Source organism: Seriola lalandi, unplaced genomic scaffold (assembly GCF_002814215.2).
Source record: "Seriola lalandi dorsalis isolate HSWRI2012SDOR001 ecotype SW California unplaced genomic scaffold, Sedor1 jcf7180002054579, whole genome shotgun sequence".
Lineage (NCBI taxonomy): Eukaryota > Metazoa > Chordata > Actinopteri > Carangiformes > Carangidae > Seriola > Seriola lalandi.
In genome coordinates, this window is record NW_019525132.1 from 756,584 (window position 1) to 776,149 (window position 19,566).

Below are 19,566 nucleotides of genomic sequence, written 5' to 3' on the forward strand. Positions count from 1 at the left end.
AGTATGTGGGAGCCTTTAACAAATGCTAGCATACGCACTTTGAGTGCGTTGATAAGGACGTATACAAGTTTAGGTTTTTGTACTAAACCTCAAACAAACAGCGCCCCCTGTCAACCAGGACAACACAGGCTCAGCTACCAGCGTGTGGAAGAGAAAATATGAAATGTTACCTATAATGTTTTTCTAATAAAATCAAACAAAATTCTGCTGCATGTACCACTTGAAAAGTTCATCTTCATATCATTATTATTATTAGCTGTCCATCATATTTAAATCACAACCCAAAGGAACAGTATGGAAGTTCATGCATGTGGACAAAAAAAACCCTGCAACTGTTCTATTAATCATTTAATCAATTACGTTATTTATCATTAAAAAAAGTTGCTTTTCTCTGTTCTATATCATTGTAAGTTAGTAAAGTAATCTGAAGGCTTTACAATTGCAATGGGCTTTTTATCAATATTTTATGACACTTAAATTTATGGTCAGACTAATCAATGATGAAAATAACCATTAATGTATAATATTATTGTACATCTATACAGTTTAAGTTTCAAGATTGTACACTTTGATAATTTGGCGACTGCCTATATCTACCGTCAGATCCTCATCTCCTCCTGTCCTCGCTGCGGCTCCTGGTTCCTCCACTGAGGCTGATGTCAGCCTGTATGTGGCAGGTGGCCCAGGAGCGAAATGTAGACCAGTATGACAAACTCGCTGAATTCATGACATTGGTGACCGAGATGGTCCCAGAGCTTCTGAACTACAAACAGAGGACTCAGTTGATCCTGGGACTGAGAGCTCGAGTGAGTGTGGATATTAAGATGATTTGACATAAACAAAAAAAACAAAGAACTTAGATTGTTTTATTTAAAGGTTTGTTAAGACTTTGAATTTGGAAAGGTTTTAAATACAAGAATAATACATCTATTTTTTAGTCTGTCAAAAATGAAGTTTTATTTAGAAGGTTCAGCTTAAAGGATTTTCTTTGTTTTTCAGCTCATTCTTGATTTGTTAAAGAGGATGGATGAGGTTGGCTGTAAAGCCGTCCAGGATCATCTTAACAGTTTCCAAAAGTGGACAACAAACTGCATGCATGAAGAGGTAGGAATTTGATAATGGGAGGATGTTTAACATGAGGATACAGTGTCTTAGATGTCAGACAGATTAGATGCCTGAGACAGAGATAGTTTTGAAGTCCTTATTGGATATTGGAATACAAACAATGAGCCAAACTGCCAAAACGTCACTACAATCTTTAGGCATTTCTAATGCTGAAATATTTATTTTTACTATAACATGTAGGAACAGAAAGTCATAATTCATGCATGTTAATGAACTTCTCTTGGGCTTCATGACAGGACCAAGATGGAGAGGTGGAAATTTCAAAGTCAGCATTTGTGGAGCTGGTTCAGACATTGCTTGGTGATCAATCTCAAAAAGACATTTTTTTCAAGGTGAGTTTGACTCCAACCTTTTTTTCTGTTTGGTTTTTCAGTACTGAAATCCATTAACACATCGATATATATATACATATTTTTTTTATCATCAAAGGAAGTCTTCCAACTTCAGTATGGAGTTCGTTTTGACACAGCGCTGCAGATCCTGATCTGGGAGTTCTTCTACCGATTGGAGGAGTTTCTCCCAGTACCAAGCTTTTCACAGGTAGACAGCAGGGTGAAACCTGAACATCCATCTGACCCTACTAGCCACTTAATGACCAAATGCTGTTGAATTTTAGCCACACATTTCTTACACAAGTCTTGAATAATATTGAAAGTCAATGTGGTATTTGAGAGATGCTAATTGACATGATAAAGTATGATCTTAGAAGAAGAAGCAGAAAACTTTAAAATTGAAAATACAGGATAAACCCTGTGTTTACAAATTGCACACTTTTCTTTTTTTCCCTCAGGTATTCTCTATGTTTGACATTTCTTCCAGTGACGACCAGCTTGTGCAGTTTGTTTCTGATCATGAAGATCTGAAGAGAATTTTGCAGCATCAACAGGAGCGGCAAAAGTTGACTAAAAGTAAGAATCTGTCAACAATTGAAATTCCGCTTCTCCCAGTTAGAGTGTGTGGACGCCCTCTTTTCACTGTTGTAATGGTTAAAACTTTATTAAACTGAGTGCTTCTGCCAAACACCAGTCACCATCTAATCTATTAGTTACCAAAGAATATAATATTGCTGCCGTCCTGCCTGACAACCAGCACCACTCCAGTGCCTTTTACACACAATTTCACCTCTAACATTAATATTATCTGTTTCTCAGGCGAATTCACCTTCACATCAGACACTATTCTCTCCACACTTAAATCTAAACAGACTTCAGTGGCACCTGAAGACCATATTGATCAAGAAATACATTGGGGAGGTGTAGACTGCAAACAAGACGTTGAAAAACCACAGGGAAGAGGTCAAATAAAGTTAGAAGAGGAGACGCTGCAGGAAATAAACCGCTGTAGCGTAGAAGACATGTGTGAGGATGATGAAGAGACTTACGAGAGTTCCACTGAAACAAATCCAAACTCTCAGCCGCATGAGTTTGGACTGTCACCACTCTCGTCCTCTCCGTGTTCTGATGGCGCTGATGCTGCAGATGACAGAGGTCAGCATCTCGTGCATTGTACAAGATTTTCTGGATTTTCTTAGTGTGCTATTCATTCAATCATTGTCACAATGACAAAAAGGCTCTGCAGTAATTGTTTTGAGGATCATCTGCCCAAGTTTAAATGTGATCTCAGCTCTATGGCCTCTCATCTATGGTTTAGTAATGTGCTCTGCTGTGAAGTCATATCTTCACTTGGCATGTTGATTCTGTCGAGTGAATTCCTTCGCTAAGTCTTTTGTTTTCCGTCGGCAGAAACAGCTGGGGAAGTTGCCTTCCAGTCACCCAGATGCTCAGAAAACTCAGTGGAAGAAGTGAAGCAACTTCTGGAGAACACGGTCCAGTCCTCGACAGGAGGCAGACCCGATGGCTCCCGTCCATTAAGCAAGAACTCCATAAGAGGCAATAAAAACACCTGCCTGGAGTGTGGAAAGACTTTTTCATCTTGTTCAGCCTTGAAAAACCATTGTTTTGTTCACACTTCAGCACGGCCATTCAAGTGCACTCATTGCCACAACACATATAAAAGCCGTAAAGACCTGAATCAACATGTCCTTAATCACTCTAAACCTAAAGTCTTGTCCTTCGCTTGCAATTTTTGTGAGAAGAGATTTAGTTCTCAGGGTTTGCTTACAGTTCACCTTCGACACCACACTGGAGAGAGGCCGTTTGCCTGTTCCTACTGTGACAAGAGATTCCTGACAAAGTCAGTCTTGAAGTCACACGTGCGCATCCACACTGGTGAGCGCCCATACGCCTGCACTTTATGCGACAAGAAATTTACACAATTGTATCCACGCACTGTGCACCTTAGGATGCATATGAAAGAGAAACCATACCTGTGCAGCACATGTGGTATGTCTTTCTGCAGCTCTGGGGCCTTGCTGGTGCATTCTCGCAGTCACACAGGGGAGCGGCCTTATCGATGCGAAGCCTGCGGAAAAGCTTTTGCCACAGCAGCACAACTGACACTACATCGGAGATCGCACACAGGAGAGAGGCCGTATTCTTGTTCACAGTGTGACAAATCGTTTCACAGTTGTTCAGGATTGAAGAAACATATGAGGACACACACAGGAGAGAAACCTCACCAGTGTTTAACATGTCACAAGACGTTCTCCCAAAAATCCAACATGAAAATACATCTCAAAGTCCACAAGAACATCTAGTATACTTTGGAGACATGTTGTTATCATGTGAACTGTATGTTAAGTGACTGATGACAGCCTGGTTTATTCCTATGTTAGGAAATGCTGTTTTGGTGCAGTTTCATTTCAGTGAATCACTTGTGTGTATGTACGTAAATATGCACTTAGGATACTCAGATATTACATATTGTATGTACTGTATGTAAACGCACCATACATTTTAGGAGACCATTATTAAAGAGCACAATGTTTATGGTTAAGGTTTTTGTATTATCTTTAGACTTGAGGTTAAGAAAAGCGTCTGGATAGGGGATATAAGTCAACAAAACGTGCTGACAAAATATCCCAACAATAACAGGTGGTTATATGTGTGAGAAAGTAACAGACGTGAACGTGTGTGACCCAATTTATTTAAAGAATGTGAATGAGTGGGTGTGTATGTGCCATTTTAAATTTGTGACTTCCAAGGGTGAAAATGTAACTCCCTTTATTTGTGCCTTTTATTGCTTAAAAGAAACTTCTGTCCATATGGTTTATTTATGACACTAATAAATGTGTGTACCAAAGATATTTTTCTAATTCATGAGTTGAATGGGTTTTGCGGCACTCTGACAGTCGTGTCAAAGTTTTTCAGAAGATAGCGAGAATTCAATATTTGCAATAAAGATAGGCTATTAATCCTAGTCTTCGGTATCTAATGGTATCATATTGGCCAGCGGAACATTGCTATATGCGAATTGTTACATAAAACGCACTACATTTAAATTTACTCATTTGCCAGACACCTTTATCCAAAGCAACTTACAAGTGTGGGAACACATGAGAATAACAAGTAGATTCTCAAATGATCCCTCTATTTACAGAGGTTAAAAAGACAGTAACAATGTTTAAACTTCCAGGTGAGCTGTTTGAGCTGAAATCTTACTTTGAAAACTGGCAACCGACTGATCATCTACGTTGCCCCAGCAACGACAAGAAGTCCGATATGAATCTCGTGCCTTCAGAATAAAAGCGGAGAGAAAATTGTCGTCATTGTTACCATTTTAATAACTGTCTTCACGTAGTATAAATTGGTATGTACCCACTAAATCAAACCATACGGTAAGATGGTGAAGTAAAGCTTAGTAGGAGAATTTTGACATGTAGGAAATACAGTCTTTGTTCGTGAAATTTTGCATTTTGTTTTGAAGGATGTGCACCGGAGGTTTCAATGTTGTTGCTGTGGAAATGCAAGCTAGCTAAACCACACTGTGCTCAAACAGTGTTGCAATATATAATATAAAACACTACAGACACCACATTACTTACTGTACATAGGTAGTTATTCTAAATAAAGCTAACAATTACAGTTTACCGTTGAACTGTGCTGCATATTGTTTAATAGAGCTGCAATACTTAGCAAAGCCAAGCTGCCTTACGCGCTCCGTGCAAAGTTAGTTATCGATGTCTGTATTTTACTCTATATGCTCTTATCTGAGAGAAAAGCACATGCTTTGTAAGCAGCGAATAGGTGGCACCACTGTCCCTCTACAGTTAGTCTCTGCAGGGTCGGATGTTTACATCGCTGTTGCCAACCAAACAGCGTCTCCTGTTGGCCAGAAAAGGACATGATACTCAACTAACTAGTCAAGACAGTTGGCCTAAATCAATAATCTAAAAGATAATCGATGTATAAATGTCTTCAAAGATTGGATGTAGCTGTCAAAGCTGCTTTTGAGTGTGTATTGTGGACATAAGACGAGGAATGAGGGTGTTTACTTTCTGTCACATCCTCATCTCCCCCTGCGGTTCTACTTATGAGTAAAAAGAATGAAGAACTGAGACAAAAATTTGCAAATGAAACAAACACCAAAACACTTCCTGGGCTAGTGATTTTTAGAGACAGCCACACTTTGGCAATACACATATATTGAATATTCATATGGTATTTTAATGTACTGTATATACTGACATGGCACATGGGTGGGAGAGGAGACAGAATAATGTATTTGATCTGTATGTGTCACGACCAAACATAAATTTAAAAATGAATGCAAATTTTTGTGTTTGTCAGATTATCTTTGAATTTGTGAAGAAGGCAGATCTCATTAAGTGCAATGCTATACAGAAACACCAACATGTTTCAAGAGGACAACAAACTGCAAGGAGGAAGAAGTAGGAAATATCTGCGCCTTGGTTTTTGACATGAATATGCTAAGAGCCACTAATCTCTTAAGAGTATTTCACATTCTCTATGATAAAGCTCAGCTTTGCAGTCAGAAACAGAAATCATTTTAATGCCAGTACTCTTGTGAGCGATGGTTGCAACAGGCCAGCCTTCAAAAATGAAATTGTAGTCTATGTAGTATTGTAGCCAATCAAACTTACAGTTAAAAGAGACCAGGCCGTCACCACTCATGTCCTCTCAATTTATATCTTACACATATACATAGTGAAAAAGTAATCGCTATTAATTTTCAAATGACTTTGGGAAAATTGTAGACTAAAGGTCTGAGAAGAAATGATTAGTATTACTATTTTGAATATTCAGATCAGCCTGGACTGGACATATATCACATCTGAATCGCAGCTTTCAGCTCTCGTCCCTTCACAGACTTGCTAATTTCATAATTAGCTGCTGTCCTGTTTAAGCAGATGTAAATTTCATGCAGATAACAAGCACAAATTGAATTGAGTAAATAATGTTTGATGCCTCTAATCTGCAGGTTACCAGCTTCATCAGAGCTACTGCTAACGACCATACAAATATCAAACACATTCAAAATTTAATTTGGGCGGTTCTCACTGAGAAGTTATTCATTCAATAATTTTACTTTGGTTACATTAATAACACCAGCTCAAAGCTTTCCGGCCAAGCCTCACTGCTGCTGCTCTTACCCAGAGTTTAATACTGGCGCATACATTTAGGATGACAAACAAACACCAGCAACAGAGGGTGCTGCTGATACTGTTTGGTTATGAACAGTTGATCCATAAAATCAAAAAGTGTTTTGCATCTGACAAAAGATTTTACTCATCACACAACCTTGAAAATAGACTTGTAAAGTCAAAAGAAGACAAAATAAGCTAAAGCATGTACAGTTATCTGTTCAGTCTAGGCCCTGTTCCTTTACTTGTTCTGATATTTGAAAGGGTTGAAGGTTTAGTCACTGTACAGTTATTTTAAAGTGATACATTACATGTGCAAAGGTGCTGAATTTTATTTTTCTCAACAACTCACCCTGGTGCTGAAGGATTTGAACTAGAGGTTTTGAAACCAGGTTATGAATCCATCATAACCCAGGGAAGCTATAGATTCAGCTTAATGTTAAACACCCAACTTAGACTTACTTGCCAAATTATGAGTATCTGAATACATATACATGGATTGAGATACAGTTACATATCTCTTCACTCACATTTGTAATAAGTTCTGCCACAATAATTGCGTGATACTGTGCTTTTCAGATCTCTGGACCTCTTGGGAGGACATCACCATGCTCAATCTCAAGCTGCAATTTCAGCTACAATTCCTGAAGTTGCCTCACGGTGGTGTCGCTCTCTTTGAGTGACAACACTAAGCGAACACAAGGACACACGAGAGAGAAACCTCACCTACTGTCTATTGTCACAAGATGTTTTCCAAAAATATTCAGATCATGTCACACATGATCCTCTCCTACTCATCCTTTCTCTGTCGATCGTAAAATGATCCAATATAGCAAAAACAATCATCATTTAAAGCTGAAAGTTTGACATCTACTCATAATTAGGTGATTTGCAGCAATCTGCCACCAGCATGAAAAATATTCAGCATGAAAGTACATCTCAAAGTCACCTCAACGTAACCCTAACCCTGAAATGTGTTAATATCACAAAATCACTTACAATCAAATGTTGCAAATTGGAAAATATGCTAATGGTTTAAAGGAAACATTTAAATTTGATAATGCATGCTAAAAACAGGTTATGTCATTTATTTATTTATTTTGTTTGTTTTTTGGTCACACAGCTGGGCAGGTGAAACCTATGTATTACATTTTGTAAAGTCTGGGCTGTTGAGTAATTTATTTAATAAAGAAAAAACTCAAAAGCCTTACTCAATGTAGAAGTAAATCCAAGCTGGGGAAACAAGAATCCAAAAAAAATCAAAACACAAGGAAAGAAATTCAAAATGGCAACCAGGAGAACCACAGGAAAACAGGACAAACTGGATCACAGAGACTAAATAGACGCAAGGGAGGCAAGGGTAATTGAACACAGGTGAAACACATTAGGGCGGGGCAGACAATCTACAAGGAGGGAAACAGGGCAAAGACAGGAAGTAAAATAACCACATGACACACAAAGGAAGTAATTACAAAATAAACCAAGAAATAAAACCAATATCCAAAACATAAGAGTCCAAAAAGCTCATACATAAATTGTCCGCCATGGCAAACTACGACACTATGCCTGTGTCTTCTTCAGTCACCACTTCAGATGTTTAATATTCACCACCAGAGGGAGACACATACCGTGTTATACTCCAGCTAAACATGGTCAAACACACCCATAAAAGGGTCTGTAAGAAATTCACTAGCTTAAACTTCCCTAATGGCATCCCTCCCAGGAAGCAGTATTAAATAATTCATAACAGACACTCATAAATTTCAATGAGTTTCTAATTAGGAGGAGCCCAGAGTAATTGTCTCTGTGGCGGTTTTAACAGGAGGAGGATCATGCTGACAGATTGACAGAGTCCTGGTGGCAGATTGCTGCAAATCACCTAATTATGAGTAGATGTCAAACTTTCAGCTTTAAATGATGATTGTTTTTGCTATATTGGATCATTTTACGATCGACAGAGAAAGGATGAGTAGGAGAGGATCATGTGTGACAAATGCCCCATACCAAAATACAGTCCATCATCTTCATTCGATCTTTTTCCCTGTTTTTTATTTTAAGTCGATGGCCTTTTACATATTGGGTTTAAGTAAAAACCACAGTCTAGAATATTTGCAGGAAAATGTATTAGTATCTTCTGTGCAGCAATTGAATGCACGATAAATTTTAACAGTTTATCCAGTTGGAGCCTGCTAATATTGTCTGTGCAATATGAAGCCGGAGCAAGGAGAGAGTTAGCTTAGCTTAGCATAAAGACTGGAAACAGGGGGAAACAGCTCGCCTGGCTCTGTCTGAAAGAGAAGTAGCAATTGAATGCTCACGGTTTAGTTTTTGTGCTTAATGAACAAATAAGTTATAATGTGTTTATCACTGAGCTTTTGTCTTCATGCTAAGATAAGCTAACCAGCCTTAATCTTCTCATTTTACTCTCAATCAGAGAGCTTGCTGCTCTTGTTTAAAGGTGAGAGGCAGAAGATAAACTCTGATGAAGTAAAGCTTCTTATTTTCATATGGAACTCCCAATAATATTGATAATTGGCTGCTAAATACATTTGCTTGACTGACTAGCTGCTAATACTGCAGGGAGAGGAATGACTGAAAGTGCAGGAAAGCAGACAGTGTAATAACAGCAATCAGTTAGTGGAGTTCATTTACAGCAGTAAAACAAAGGTCACTGACATCCCCATTCGGGACTTCTCATGGATATTAGGCACTATTTACTGACGGAGGATAATTTAGTGAGCTAACCCTTACGGACGGTGGCTGGTGGCTGCGCAGGGACATCCAGAGGTATTTTGTATGTGTGTGAGCACATGAGCTTTGGCTTGGCAGGAGAAACTGGACAGGTGGATGCTCAGCCAGCCAAAGTCCCATTACTTGCTCAGGGGGCAGCAAGTGTGGGTGTGTGTGTGTGTGTGTGTGTGTGTCTCAGTGCGTTTGTGTGTGCAGGTGCATGCATGTGGTAATTACTTTTTCTCACAGTGTGTGCATGTTGGTGTGTTTATGTGAGTATGTGTGTGTGTGTGTGTGCAGACAGGGTGATTAGAGATGGGTGGCGGGTGGAGGGCTTGTCAGAAGTTATCTTCCCATCTCATCTCATCATAGGCAGTCTGGCGGATTCCCTCGATGGCTCAACAGCCCGACGCTGCGGTGCTGCTGTCAATCGGGCCGTCAACGCCTGCAGAAATCGATGCCAATCTCCCTCGGTTTCTATTTTTAACCGAGGCTCTGCACCCAGGCCTTTGATAAGGATGCTGCCTCCTTTTGGCTCTCCTCTTCGCCTCGGATGAGCAGCCCCCCTCTTTCCAACCTCTTTCACCTCCCCTGCTGATGAGAGGTGATAAGAGACAGACGAGATGGAGCTAAAACGCACAGACCTGCCTGACACTCTGAAAGAGGCTTTCATGTTGGAGAAAATGATGATTGTTAGCACTATCACCTGTAGTAATAGCCACAGAGGTTGTAATATTATTAGTCAAAGACATGATTACATTTTAAATTGTCACTTTTATCAGTGCGAGTACTATTACCACTGGTACTTCTGCTACAGCTACCAATAATATACTACTACTACCACCTTAAGACTTTCACTGACAAAGAGAGCAACACTACAGTGGGAAAATGCTTCATTAAAGACTGCTTTGTCAACTACTATATATATATAATGTATTTATATATTATAAAGCAGGTCTAGGTTCTATATTCATACTGTAAAAGTGTCAAAGAGCTCAGTCCTTATTCAGAAACTGTGCCTTAAAACGAGTTGTCAGGGCTTCCGTAACTTCGTGTCACAACAAAGCAGTCACCGCCCTCAGCCAGTGTTTACCTGAAATCTGCTATATTTTTATTCAATCACTCAGAAAAACAGTCAGCCCATCAGAAGAGAGGCTCAGATCCTCTCTTCTCAACTGACCTGTTGTTGAGCCCAAGAGAGAAGCCTGAGAGAAGAGAAGAGATGTAAAACAACACTGAGATTATTTCTGCTTCTTAAAACCACAAATATATCTTCTCCCGGATATCAACACTTCAAATAAAAGATTGGAAAAGTGTAAAATATGGGATCTTTTAAGGAGGATGGTGGTGCATTATGCTTTGTGAATTTGATTTACAATGAGTTTATAGATATGTAACAAGATGAATGACAAATGAGGGGAAAAAACCTGATGGAAGTACTTAGTCCCCTCCAGGATGACAGTGATGCCATCCACTGGGCTTAAGAGCTCAGTGGTTTAATGAGGGGAAAAAAATGGATTACCAGATAGCCAAAGTGGGCAACTGCCCCAGGACATCAGACCTCCAGGGGCCCCAAAAGCCCCAGGTTCATTGTACATCAGTTGATTTTTTTGGTAATTTAATTACCTGCAAATTTTTTAGGGAAATTGCACCACTAAATGAACCAAGTCCTAATATTGTGGCTCTGTCTTGTAGATGGGGACTGTCGCATCAAATTACCACAAACTAACTGACACTTGGAAGTAACAAACGCAGCAAATTCCAACTGGGCCCCCGAACAGGTTAGAGAACCTATACAATGTCCCAAACCCCCTTGGAAGCTTTCATGTTTGGAGATGAGCTGTGTGTAGTGAAGGGGTATCTGATTCTAGTCTAGATGCTGCAGTATTGTGTGAAAACCAAAGATACACCATGAAGACGAAGTGTGCAGTCGCCAGATCTCAACCTAAATGAACACCTGCGGGAGATTTTGGACAAACAGCGACATCAACGCACCAAATGAGGGAATATCTTAGGAAGAATTATGTTTTACTCCTCCAGTAAAGTTTGAGAGACTTGCAGAAAGTGTTTAAAAGAGCACTAAAGCTGTTGTGGAGGCAATCTCTGTTGTCTTTTCCTTTAATTTATCACCCATCTGTATTTGCTGCAGCAGAAGCAGGGAAGTATCAGTATACCCAAGTGTCAGCAACTCAGAAGTCTCATTATGCACAGTACAAGACAAAATGCACTTACCACCACCTGACTAGTGTTTCTCGTCCTACACTTCTTGTACTTGTGTGTGTTTTGTGGATGGGATGGGACCGCCTCTCCTCCACGGACACTACGGTGCTTTGTCACCACTCAGCGTACATTACAAGAGAAACTCCTGGAAAATGAATCCCCCCCCCTGTGAGTTTGATTTCAGATGTTGCACATTAATAATCACTACTGCCCTGTGAGTTTCCACGTCGGCAGCAAGCGAGCACCGGCAGGAGTAGAGTTGAGCTGGGAGTTGTTGGAACCGTGTCACAGATTAATCGTATTTGACACAATGGTGACGCTGAGGAGCAAAAAGTGTTTTGTTTTTAAAATGAACACTTTGAAATTCAGAGCATTCGTTGGAGGATGTCATTGCTTTGATGGTGTTTTCTTTTAAAGTTTTCCCGAGCACCTCTGTCAGGAGTCATCTTGCTAATTTGACTATAACTTTAAATTGTGCCAAAATCGTTTTCATGGTTTTAAGTAGAACAAAAAAAAAAGGACATGCACTTAATTAGTGCAAGTCATGTTAGATGTTTTCACAGCCTCGCTCTGCATCTCTGACTTTGATGCAGACACAGCAGCAGCAGCAGCAGCAGCAGCAGCAGCAGCAGTGAGTAGGCAGGGCGGCCTGCTGGTCAGACAGAGTGTTATGTAACTGAGAGGTCACAGGTTTGACCCTCATGACACTCAGTGTTCATCAACAGCTGTGTGTTTTGGCACTGTGCCCTTGAGCAAAGTAACCCTAACTCTTCTGAAGTCATCCTGCATTAGAACACCATCATAAACTATAACAAATACTCATCTGTTTTCACTGTGAAACAGGAGTAAATTGATCTCAACGCTGCGGCTATCATCTCTATTTACTGCATTCTGGCTAAAATCTCTTGTAGCAGTTCTTCTCGTGTGTCTATTTTGCTCTAAAGTTGTTGGCAGAACTTGATTCAAACATTTTCCCTCTAATTGGGTGTTTTTGTGGATGCCGGATTAATCAGCCGCAGGGTATTTAATGTTGTTTGGGCAGCTGAGAGGTAATACAGCCAAGCCATTAACATATCATTAAAGAGTCCTAAGCACTGTAATTGCAGCCAGAACGCTGACGCTACACTCTCATTAAGTGGACTCGAGGAGACGTCTTGTTGTGATGGGCGTTAGTGAGATGTTGAGAGAAATGTGTATAACTCAGCACACTGTTGTCACAATGGAATGTCCACAGGTCACACTGTGAGCAGAGATCGTTTCCAAAAAATGCCAGGTAGGCGCCTGAACTTTCATCATTTAGAGTCTGCAAAACAAGAGGTCAAGCTGCACGCCACCTTCAACTTTTCGCCATGCTAGCAGCAGCACGGCTCCACAGATTGCAATGTCGGCCGGCTGGCCCAGTTGGAAATGTACAGCTTCACGGAGCTGCTGGCCTGGCTGTAACTCCTTGTGCAGTTACTTTGTTTTCTAGGAGCAGCTGTCACATGTCACCATTGTGGAAGTTTCACTTTGGAATTAAACTGTTTATCTGCAGACGTTGCAGATATTGTCACACACTGCAACACTTGAAATGAAACACAACAGCCTGGCGAGTCTGTCTGAGAGCTACAGCAAGCCTCCCTCGCTGAGTTCACCTGCTAAAGCCACTGAGCTCATGGAGGGAGACGTAAATGAACATGAGGAGACAAGTTAAACGTGGATTTAAAGCTAATCAAACAACCGCCTTATGCGAAACAATATTTATGTTAATATTAAGATTTGATTTTTCATCTCTTTTATCTGGAGGCTAAACTTTATGACAAATATGTCACATTTTGCCCTTGTGCATAAAACTTTTTGAGAAATTTCAAAAGCCTGCACAATGATGCGACGTTGACTCATCGTCTGTATCTATACTTTACAGGACTCATCTGTGTCAATATTTGACAGACTTTCTGGTTTAATTACAGATTCCCTTTTGTGCACTCGCCCAAATTTCAGGGATTATCCAATTACCGCTTGCGTGCTGACAAACAAGGGGGCCTCTTTGCCTTTCACTAATTGGGATGAGGAGTGGTGCCAGTGCTCAAAAGAGAGGCCTATCACTGAGAATTATTGAATAGTGAAGAAGTAGGAAAATAAAAGAAAAGGATGTGTGGTCTGCCTTGGGCTGCTAGTGGATTTCCTCAGATTTCATCAGAAAAAAAAGATGGCTGAGGCGATTCCCCCAGACAACAGCCAGCTGCTGTGTGTAGGCGAGCTCTGCTGCCCATAATCTCTGAGAAAAGAAAAGTGAAGGACTCACGCCGCGCCTCTGCAATTCATCCTCTGCATCGGAGTAACCATCCATAAACAATGCCTCAGCTCGCCCGCTGTTAAGACAACTTGTGTGGGATAACATGGTGCAACAATAGTGACATCTTTATTTTTTAATGACTCAGAGTGCAATTGTGGCGTTACGTATTGTGATTTCATGGCCTATAGCAGATTTACACATACACTAGACAGTATGAGCAATAATGAAAATGATAGACAGTTTAAATAGCACTGTTTGGGTTCCGGGTTACTATCTAGTGAAGCTTATTTACAGCTAATATTTACAGTTACCAATAATTCATGTTTTTACTGCTCTGTTCCCATTCACTCACTGTGTGTGGTGCTCATTTAACTACATGCTGTGTACATAAACCAGTCTGCCTCTTGTGTCGACTTTACCCAGAGTTTGGATCAAATCCGGAGAGAGATTCGAGTTAAACAACCCGACTCTTGTAAAACTGGAACCTGGAGACCCTGTGTGTGTGTGTGTGTGTGTGTGTGTATGTACATTTGGGCGGTGCATTTGTGTGCCATTTGAAAAACAACAACAAAAGAATTTGACAGACAAATGAAACAAGAGATATGCAGCAGGTTGAACAGGCAGTGATTCATAATTTATTGAGCAGCACTGACGTTACAACAGGGAACAAATGAAGCACAGAACACAAAAGAGCATTATTTATTACAAGAAAATCAAAGTGTGGCCTGAGGGGGCTGAATACAGTAGCACAACACTCATACATTAAACCTACTGTACACAAACAGCACCTTGTTGCAGCTGTCAGATGAAAATCCCATTACTCCAGTTCTGATGATTTTCATGTTTCTACCTGAACTTCAGGATTATGTGACCTAACTCAATCGTAACCAGAGAACTCATGAAAGCTGTGGCATAATTTAAAAAAAAGAACAAATATATAAAAAGAAAAAAGTACAGCTGCCAAAGTGAAATGAGGCTGTGTCGTCTTATTTCACTGAACATTTTGACATTCATGAAATGTGAGGTTTACAGCACAATCGGATCATCATCGGGAAAGGCGCACACACCCTCAGGCTTAAACCGGAGCGTGGCAGCAATCTATTCAAAGACAAAAACTTCCCCCTCATATATTCCTGTGCTGTTTTAAATAATTCAGGCTCTTTCCCATAGATGCCATGATGGTTGATTCCCACCTTTAGATTCCCATAGACCCCCCGCTGGTCCAGGATCGAATCCTCTCTCAGCCTCCGCTAATGTGTCTGCCCTGCTCTATTATTCTTTCAGACCTCCCCATGTCTCTATAAAGACGGAAAAAAAAATGTAGGAGAGGGAACCTGAAAAATAAATTAAACTGATATGCAAGCAAAAGAAACTTTCCATCCCGTCCACTGAATATTAGATCATAACAACTTAAAGTCTTGAATAAATCATTAAACCTCAGCAGACCATATCTATTGCAATTTCATCTTGAATAATTACCCACCTAATATCGGCGAAGGAAAGTAATGTCACACAGTTACAAGCATGTGTCAAATTCCTGTAATAGCCTGGGATTACTAAATCAGGTTTCGGTTTCCGACAACAACCCATTTAGGCTTTATTCAGATTGTGTTCAGGCGGAGAGAGTGAGCGGCTCATTTACGAGCAAATACAAACAGAAGGTTGACATTTAAACCCAAACCCCACAGCACCCAACCGGACCCAACAGGAACAGGATAATTTGAATTTCTTTCTTAATTGGTTGACACTCAGTTCAGCTCAGGCAGAGAGTTACTGCTGATAAATACCATTGTTAGCCATTTTTGAGCTGGCCAAAATGTTGGATCTCATTTCGAGTGGACAGGAGTTTAAGGGGGTTTGCACAGAGCTGAGAGTTACAGTTTTCCCGGCTGCTGCTTAAAGATTTAAAAGGGCAAAGCAACTCAACAGGAAGAGAAGCCTTACAAAGAGCATATATAAAAATAAATGCCCAAAAAACCAAGTGTGTATGTGAATTTTTCACATGTAAAATGCTGAATGACAAAAAAGCACTACTCATCACTGCCCTGTGAAAACCATGTATCTCCAACTGAGTGATTTTTTAATTTTTTGCCATGTTAGCAGGTGCAGCACTTTGCTCCAGGCTGAAATACTTCAACAGCTATTGGATCGACTGTCATGAAATCTGGCACAGACATTCATGTCTCTGAGGCGACGTATTCTCCCTTCACATTCCCACCACATACTCTCCAAACTATTAACCCTGTCACATTATCTCATTGTCAATCAATATCAATACATCAAATGGCCTGGTCCTTATGAACAAAATGAGCTATCATACTTGCATGTTGTCATAACAATAGATGCAACATTTGAGCATCACTTTCGGTCGTGTCCCATTCTTCCTTAATGGAAATACTGCACATATCATTAAGACGCAAGCAACACATTCAAATGAGATAATGTATCATAAGGACTTGTGTTCAATAGTTTATGACCAAATACCTATAAAACTAACATTCCCATCAACCTCACTTGTACTTTAGTGCTACTTAGCAAATGTTAGCAATGTAACACACTACACTATGATAAACATGGTAAACGTTAAACCTGCTAAACAACAGCATGTTAGCATGCACTCCTCTATCTGACTCTACTCGCTTTTAGTGCCAGTTACTATAGCGACAACGCATGAAGCTGTCAAGATGTCATCTTCAACACACAACAGGCTACAGATGGGTTTGTTCAGATTGTCCCATCTGACACACCCTTGACGCAGTAGTGACGATTCTCTCTGACCAATCAGTAGTCTGCAGTGTTTTCACGTCACCTTTTGGTGTCGCCTCAGCTCGCTTGGAACCTCGGCGGAGATGATACCAAAAAAAAAAGTACCAGGTATCAGGCATCTATCCACAACTTTTGCCCAATTGGAAAATCAAAAAAGGCGAGGTGAGCCAAGTTGAGCCGAGTTGAGTAAAGTTGAGCCGACACCATGCAGAGGAAAAGGGCTATTAGTGTTGTTTAAAGGAGGATTGAGTGTTCTTCTATGGGTTGAGAACATTCCCCTGCTTTTTCTAAAAATACTTTGTTCAAAAGCTGAAAACAGAGTAGCTTCTCTGAGCCTATGAAAAGTTGAGGTTTTGGAGGTTTTCACAGCAACAGTGACAACATAGGAAACTTACATTTTTCGACATGATGTATGTCATATTACTATCTGTCCAAAAATGTGAATTGTGTTTTCAGTATCAGAGGGTTTATATCCACAGTGCTGGAGGTGTTGGAAGTCGGATCAATCAAACAGACAAGTGTGATACAGTAGTTTTTTGTTTTTTTTTAACCAGGTTTCCTTGTACAGTGTGTTCTCACCTTAGCTTCATCGGAATATAGATTCTGTACATTATTAAACACCGCTGATGACCTACCTCTGCAAGTTGTTTCTCTTCATTTGTGGCATCCTTCCCTTCTGATCCCTATTTTGAGAAATTTCCAGCTCCAGTTTTGTACAAGGACCCTGGGACAGAGGACTGCAGGAAGGAGGTAGAAATTCAGGGCACATGCAGGCCAGCGTGCAGGTGGGAAAAGTAGGTCTGTTCACAACTTAAGATTTGGTCAGATTGGTTTGTTCAGATTTCCAGCAACAGCAACCACTCTGCAGTGATTACTCTGTACGATTTTATTTTTACCGTGTGCATATTCCTGATAATGGGCAGGACACTGATGTGAACGTGGCAGCTGTCATATCCACAGGAAGCTCACTGCGTGTGTTGGCCAGCACGTTGAGCACTCACCGCGTGTTTAGTGGCTTCTACTCCTACATGAACCCATCTACCATCACGTAGGAATAAAAAGCCATAAGACACAACAGCAATCTCACAGGAGGGAGGAGAAAGAAGGAGGAAGGAGGAAGGAATATTAACAGAGGACTCCATGTTGCCAAAAAGAAAAAGAAAAAAGGAGGGGTGTTGTGCTCTCAGCCAGAATGTTGAGGGGGGAAAGTGCGGAGAGTGAGCCCCGTGAGGGCAGGGAAACGGGGATAGCACGGTTGAGGAGAAAAAGTGGATTTCGGAGAGGAAGGGAACAAGGGAAGAGGAGAGAGAAGGAGCTGATTTCAGTCATTCAGAAGGCAGAGGTAACCCACAGGTGATACAAGTATTTACAAAACCACGCTCTCTGTTTGACTAACTCTCTGTTTGATTATGAGCTTCTGTGCAGCAGATGAATATGTATTGCAGCCATTACTAGACTCGGAAATTCCTCTGTGTGTAAACTATATTTGATATGCTTGAAGCAAACTGCTCTGATGAACCTAACCGAACTCCATCTGCTCTGTTTCCATGTACACACATTTTCTCAGCTTTTCAGGCTGCCGCACGTATTTCAATGCGTAAGTTCAAGGCAAACACAAGCGCGTGTTTCTTCAGAAGTTACACAAATAAATATCTATAACTTAAAACTAGACGTGCTCCGGCTAATCCACTCCATAGTCTCTGTTCAGCAGCTCTCCTGTGGTAGGAAGCCAGTCACGCCTGTGTGTAAAAGAGGTTACAGTACGAGTGCATGCATGCACGAGTCAGGCACGTCCAGATAAATATGGATGACTCCACGGCGGTAGGTTTCCTGCTTTGTATGCTAATGATCTTATACAAGTTTAATAATGCAACTGTGGTGCACTGAGGGTGGGGAGGTGGAGAAGGAGGAGGAGGAGAAGGAGGAGGAAAGGAGGAGGAGGAGGAAGAGGAGGTGGTGGTGGTGGGGACGACACATCGAAGAAACGGACCTGCAGATCCTCGCAAATCCCCTGTAAGGCCTCGTGAGACGACGCTTGAGCAGTGTGGTAACAGATTACATTTAATCTTACTAATTAGACTGAGAAAAGAGAAAAGGCTGGACTTCCATACACTTCACTTTCATGAGCGTAGAGGTTGCAGCTTGATAAAATAGGCCATTACGTTATGTATTCAGCTGGAGATATACATACAGGCGAATACTTTATTATTACAGTGCTGTTCAAATATTAACCTACAGATAAGAAATCAGTACAATTAAGTGATTTCTATTCTATTCTTATTTCTACTCTATCTTTTAGAGTACTGTAAGTGCAGTCTTGATGTACTGAGAGTATTTTTTTTACTTAAGTAGGATTTTGAATGCACAACTTTTATCTGAATATTTCTATATTCTGCTATAGCTACTGTTCCTTGAGTAAATGATTTCAACACCTCTTCCACTACTGCAGTGCATTTCTTATTAGTTTTTATTGGTATTGTACACTGCAAATTACTGCAGCTCGGGGAAATTATTCTTTTGTGTACCTGGTGATGCGATGACTGAGCAGAGTATTCTTCTTTTTTTTTTTTTGTCTGAAAAGATTTAAGTGAATAGAAAGATGTTACATGAGCAAAGATTCATGTGTGATGTTTGAACAGGTATAACTGTGTTATCTGAAACGAATCCTTGTGTGAGGTGAAACGCGGACGTCCGTGTTCAGGCCGCCGCTGCCGCAGGTCTCCGGCGCCAACTCCTGAAGGACCCTGCGACAAACACAAGAAGAGAGGAGAGAGAAGACGTGAGGCGTAAGAATAAGAATTCAACCGGTGAAGAGGAATCCTTTATTACTCCACTGCGGCTGTTTGCTGTATTTAATGAGTCAATCTCATGGCTTCATTATTGAATTACAGGTCATTATCTTTTGTTTGCTGAGCATCTCAAATAGCAATCACACCCTGGAAGAGAT

At 40.6% G+C, this 19,566-nt stretch overlaps 1 protein-coding gene and 1 long non-coding RNA gene across 2 annotated transcripts in view; one reads left to right on the forward strand and one right to left on the reverse strand.

The window, feature by feature from the left end:
• Positions 1 to 157: 157 nt before the first annotated feature.
• LOC111663676 (uncharacterized) lies at positions 158 to 4,326 on the forward strand. Its single transcript, XM_023417967.2, has 7 exons — positions 158 to 806; positions 1,000 to 1,104; positions 1,362 to 1,457; positions 1,555 to 1,665; positions 1,916 to 2,033; positions 2,277 to 2,612; positions 2,868 to 4,326. The coding sequence occupies exons 1-7, from the start codon at positions 657 to 659 to the stop codon at positions 3,779 to 3,781; spliced, it is 1,830 nt and encodes a 609-aa protein (XP_023273735.2). The 5' UTR covers positions 158 to 656; the 3' UTR covers positions 3,782 to 4,326.
• Positions 4,327 to 14,465: 10,139 nt separating this feature from the next.
• The window catches only part of LOC111663616 (uncharacterized), a 47,395-nt gene continuing 42,294 nt past the window's right edge, over positions 14,466 to 19,566 (reverse strand). The window contains exon 3 of the long non-coding RNA XR_002761397.2: positions 14,466 to 19,363. This is a non-coding gene — a long non-coding RNA (uncharacterized LOC111663616). The remainder of the gene's footprint in view (positions 19,364 to 19,566) is intronic.

Excerpts from the sequence above, each read along its gene's own strand:
- LOC111663676 (XM_023417967.2), top strand. The coding sequence starts at position 657 with ATGTCAGCCTGTATGTGGCAGGTGGCCCAGGAGCGAAATGTAGACCAG. Across the intron at positions 807-999 it reads TCCTGGGACTGAGAGCTCGA|CTCATTCTTGATTTGTTAAA; the intron begins GTGAGTGTGGAT and ends TTTGTTTTTCAG. Across the intron at positions 2,034-2,276 it reads GCGGCAAAAGTTGACTAAAA|GCGAATTCACCTTCACATCA; the intron begins GTAAGAATCTGT and ends TCTGTTTCTCAG.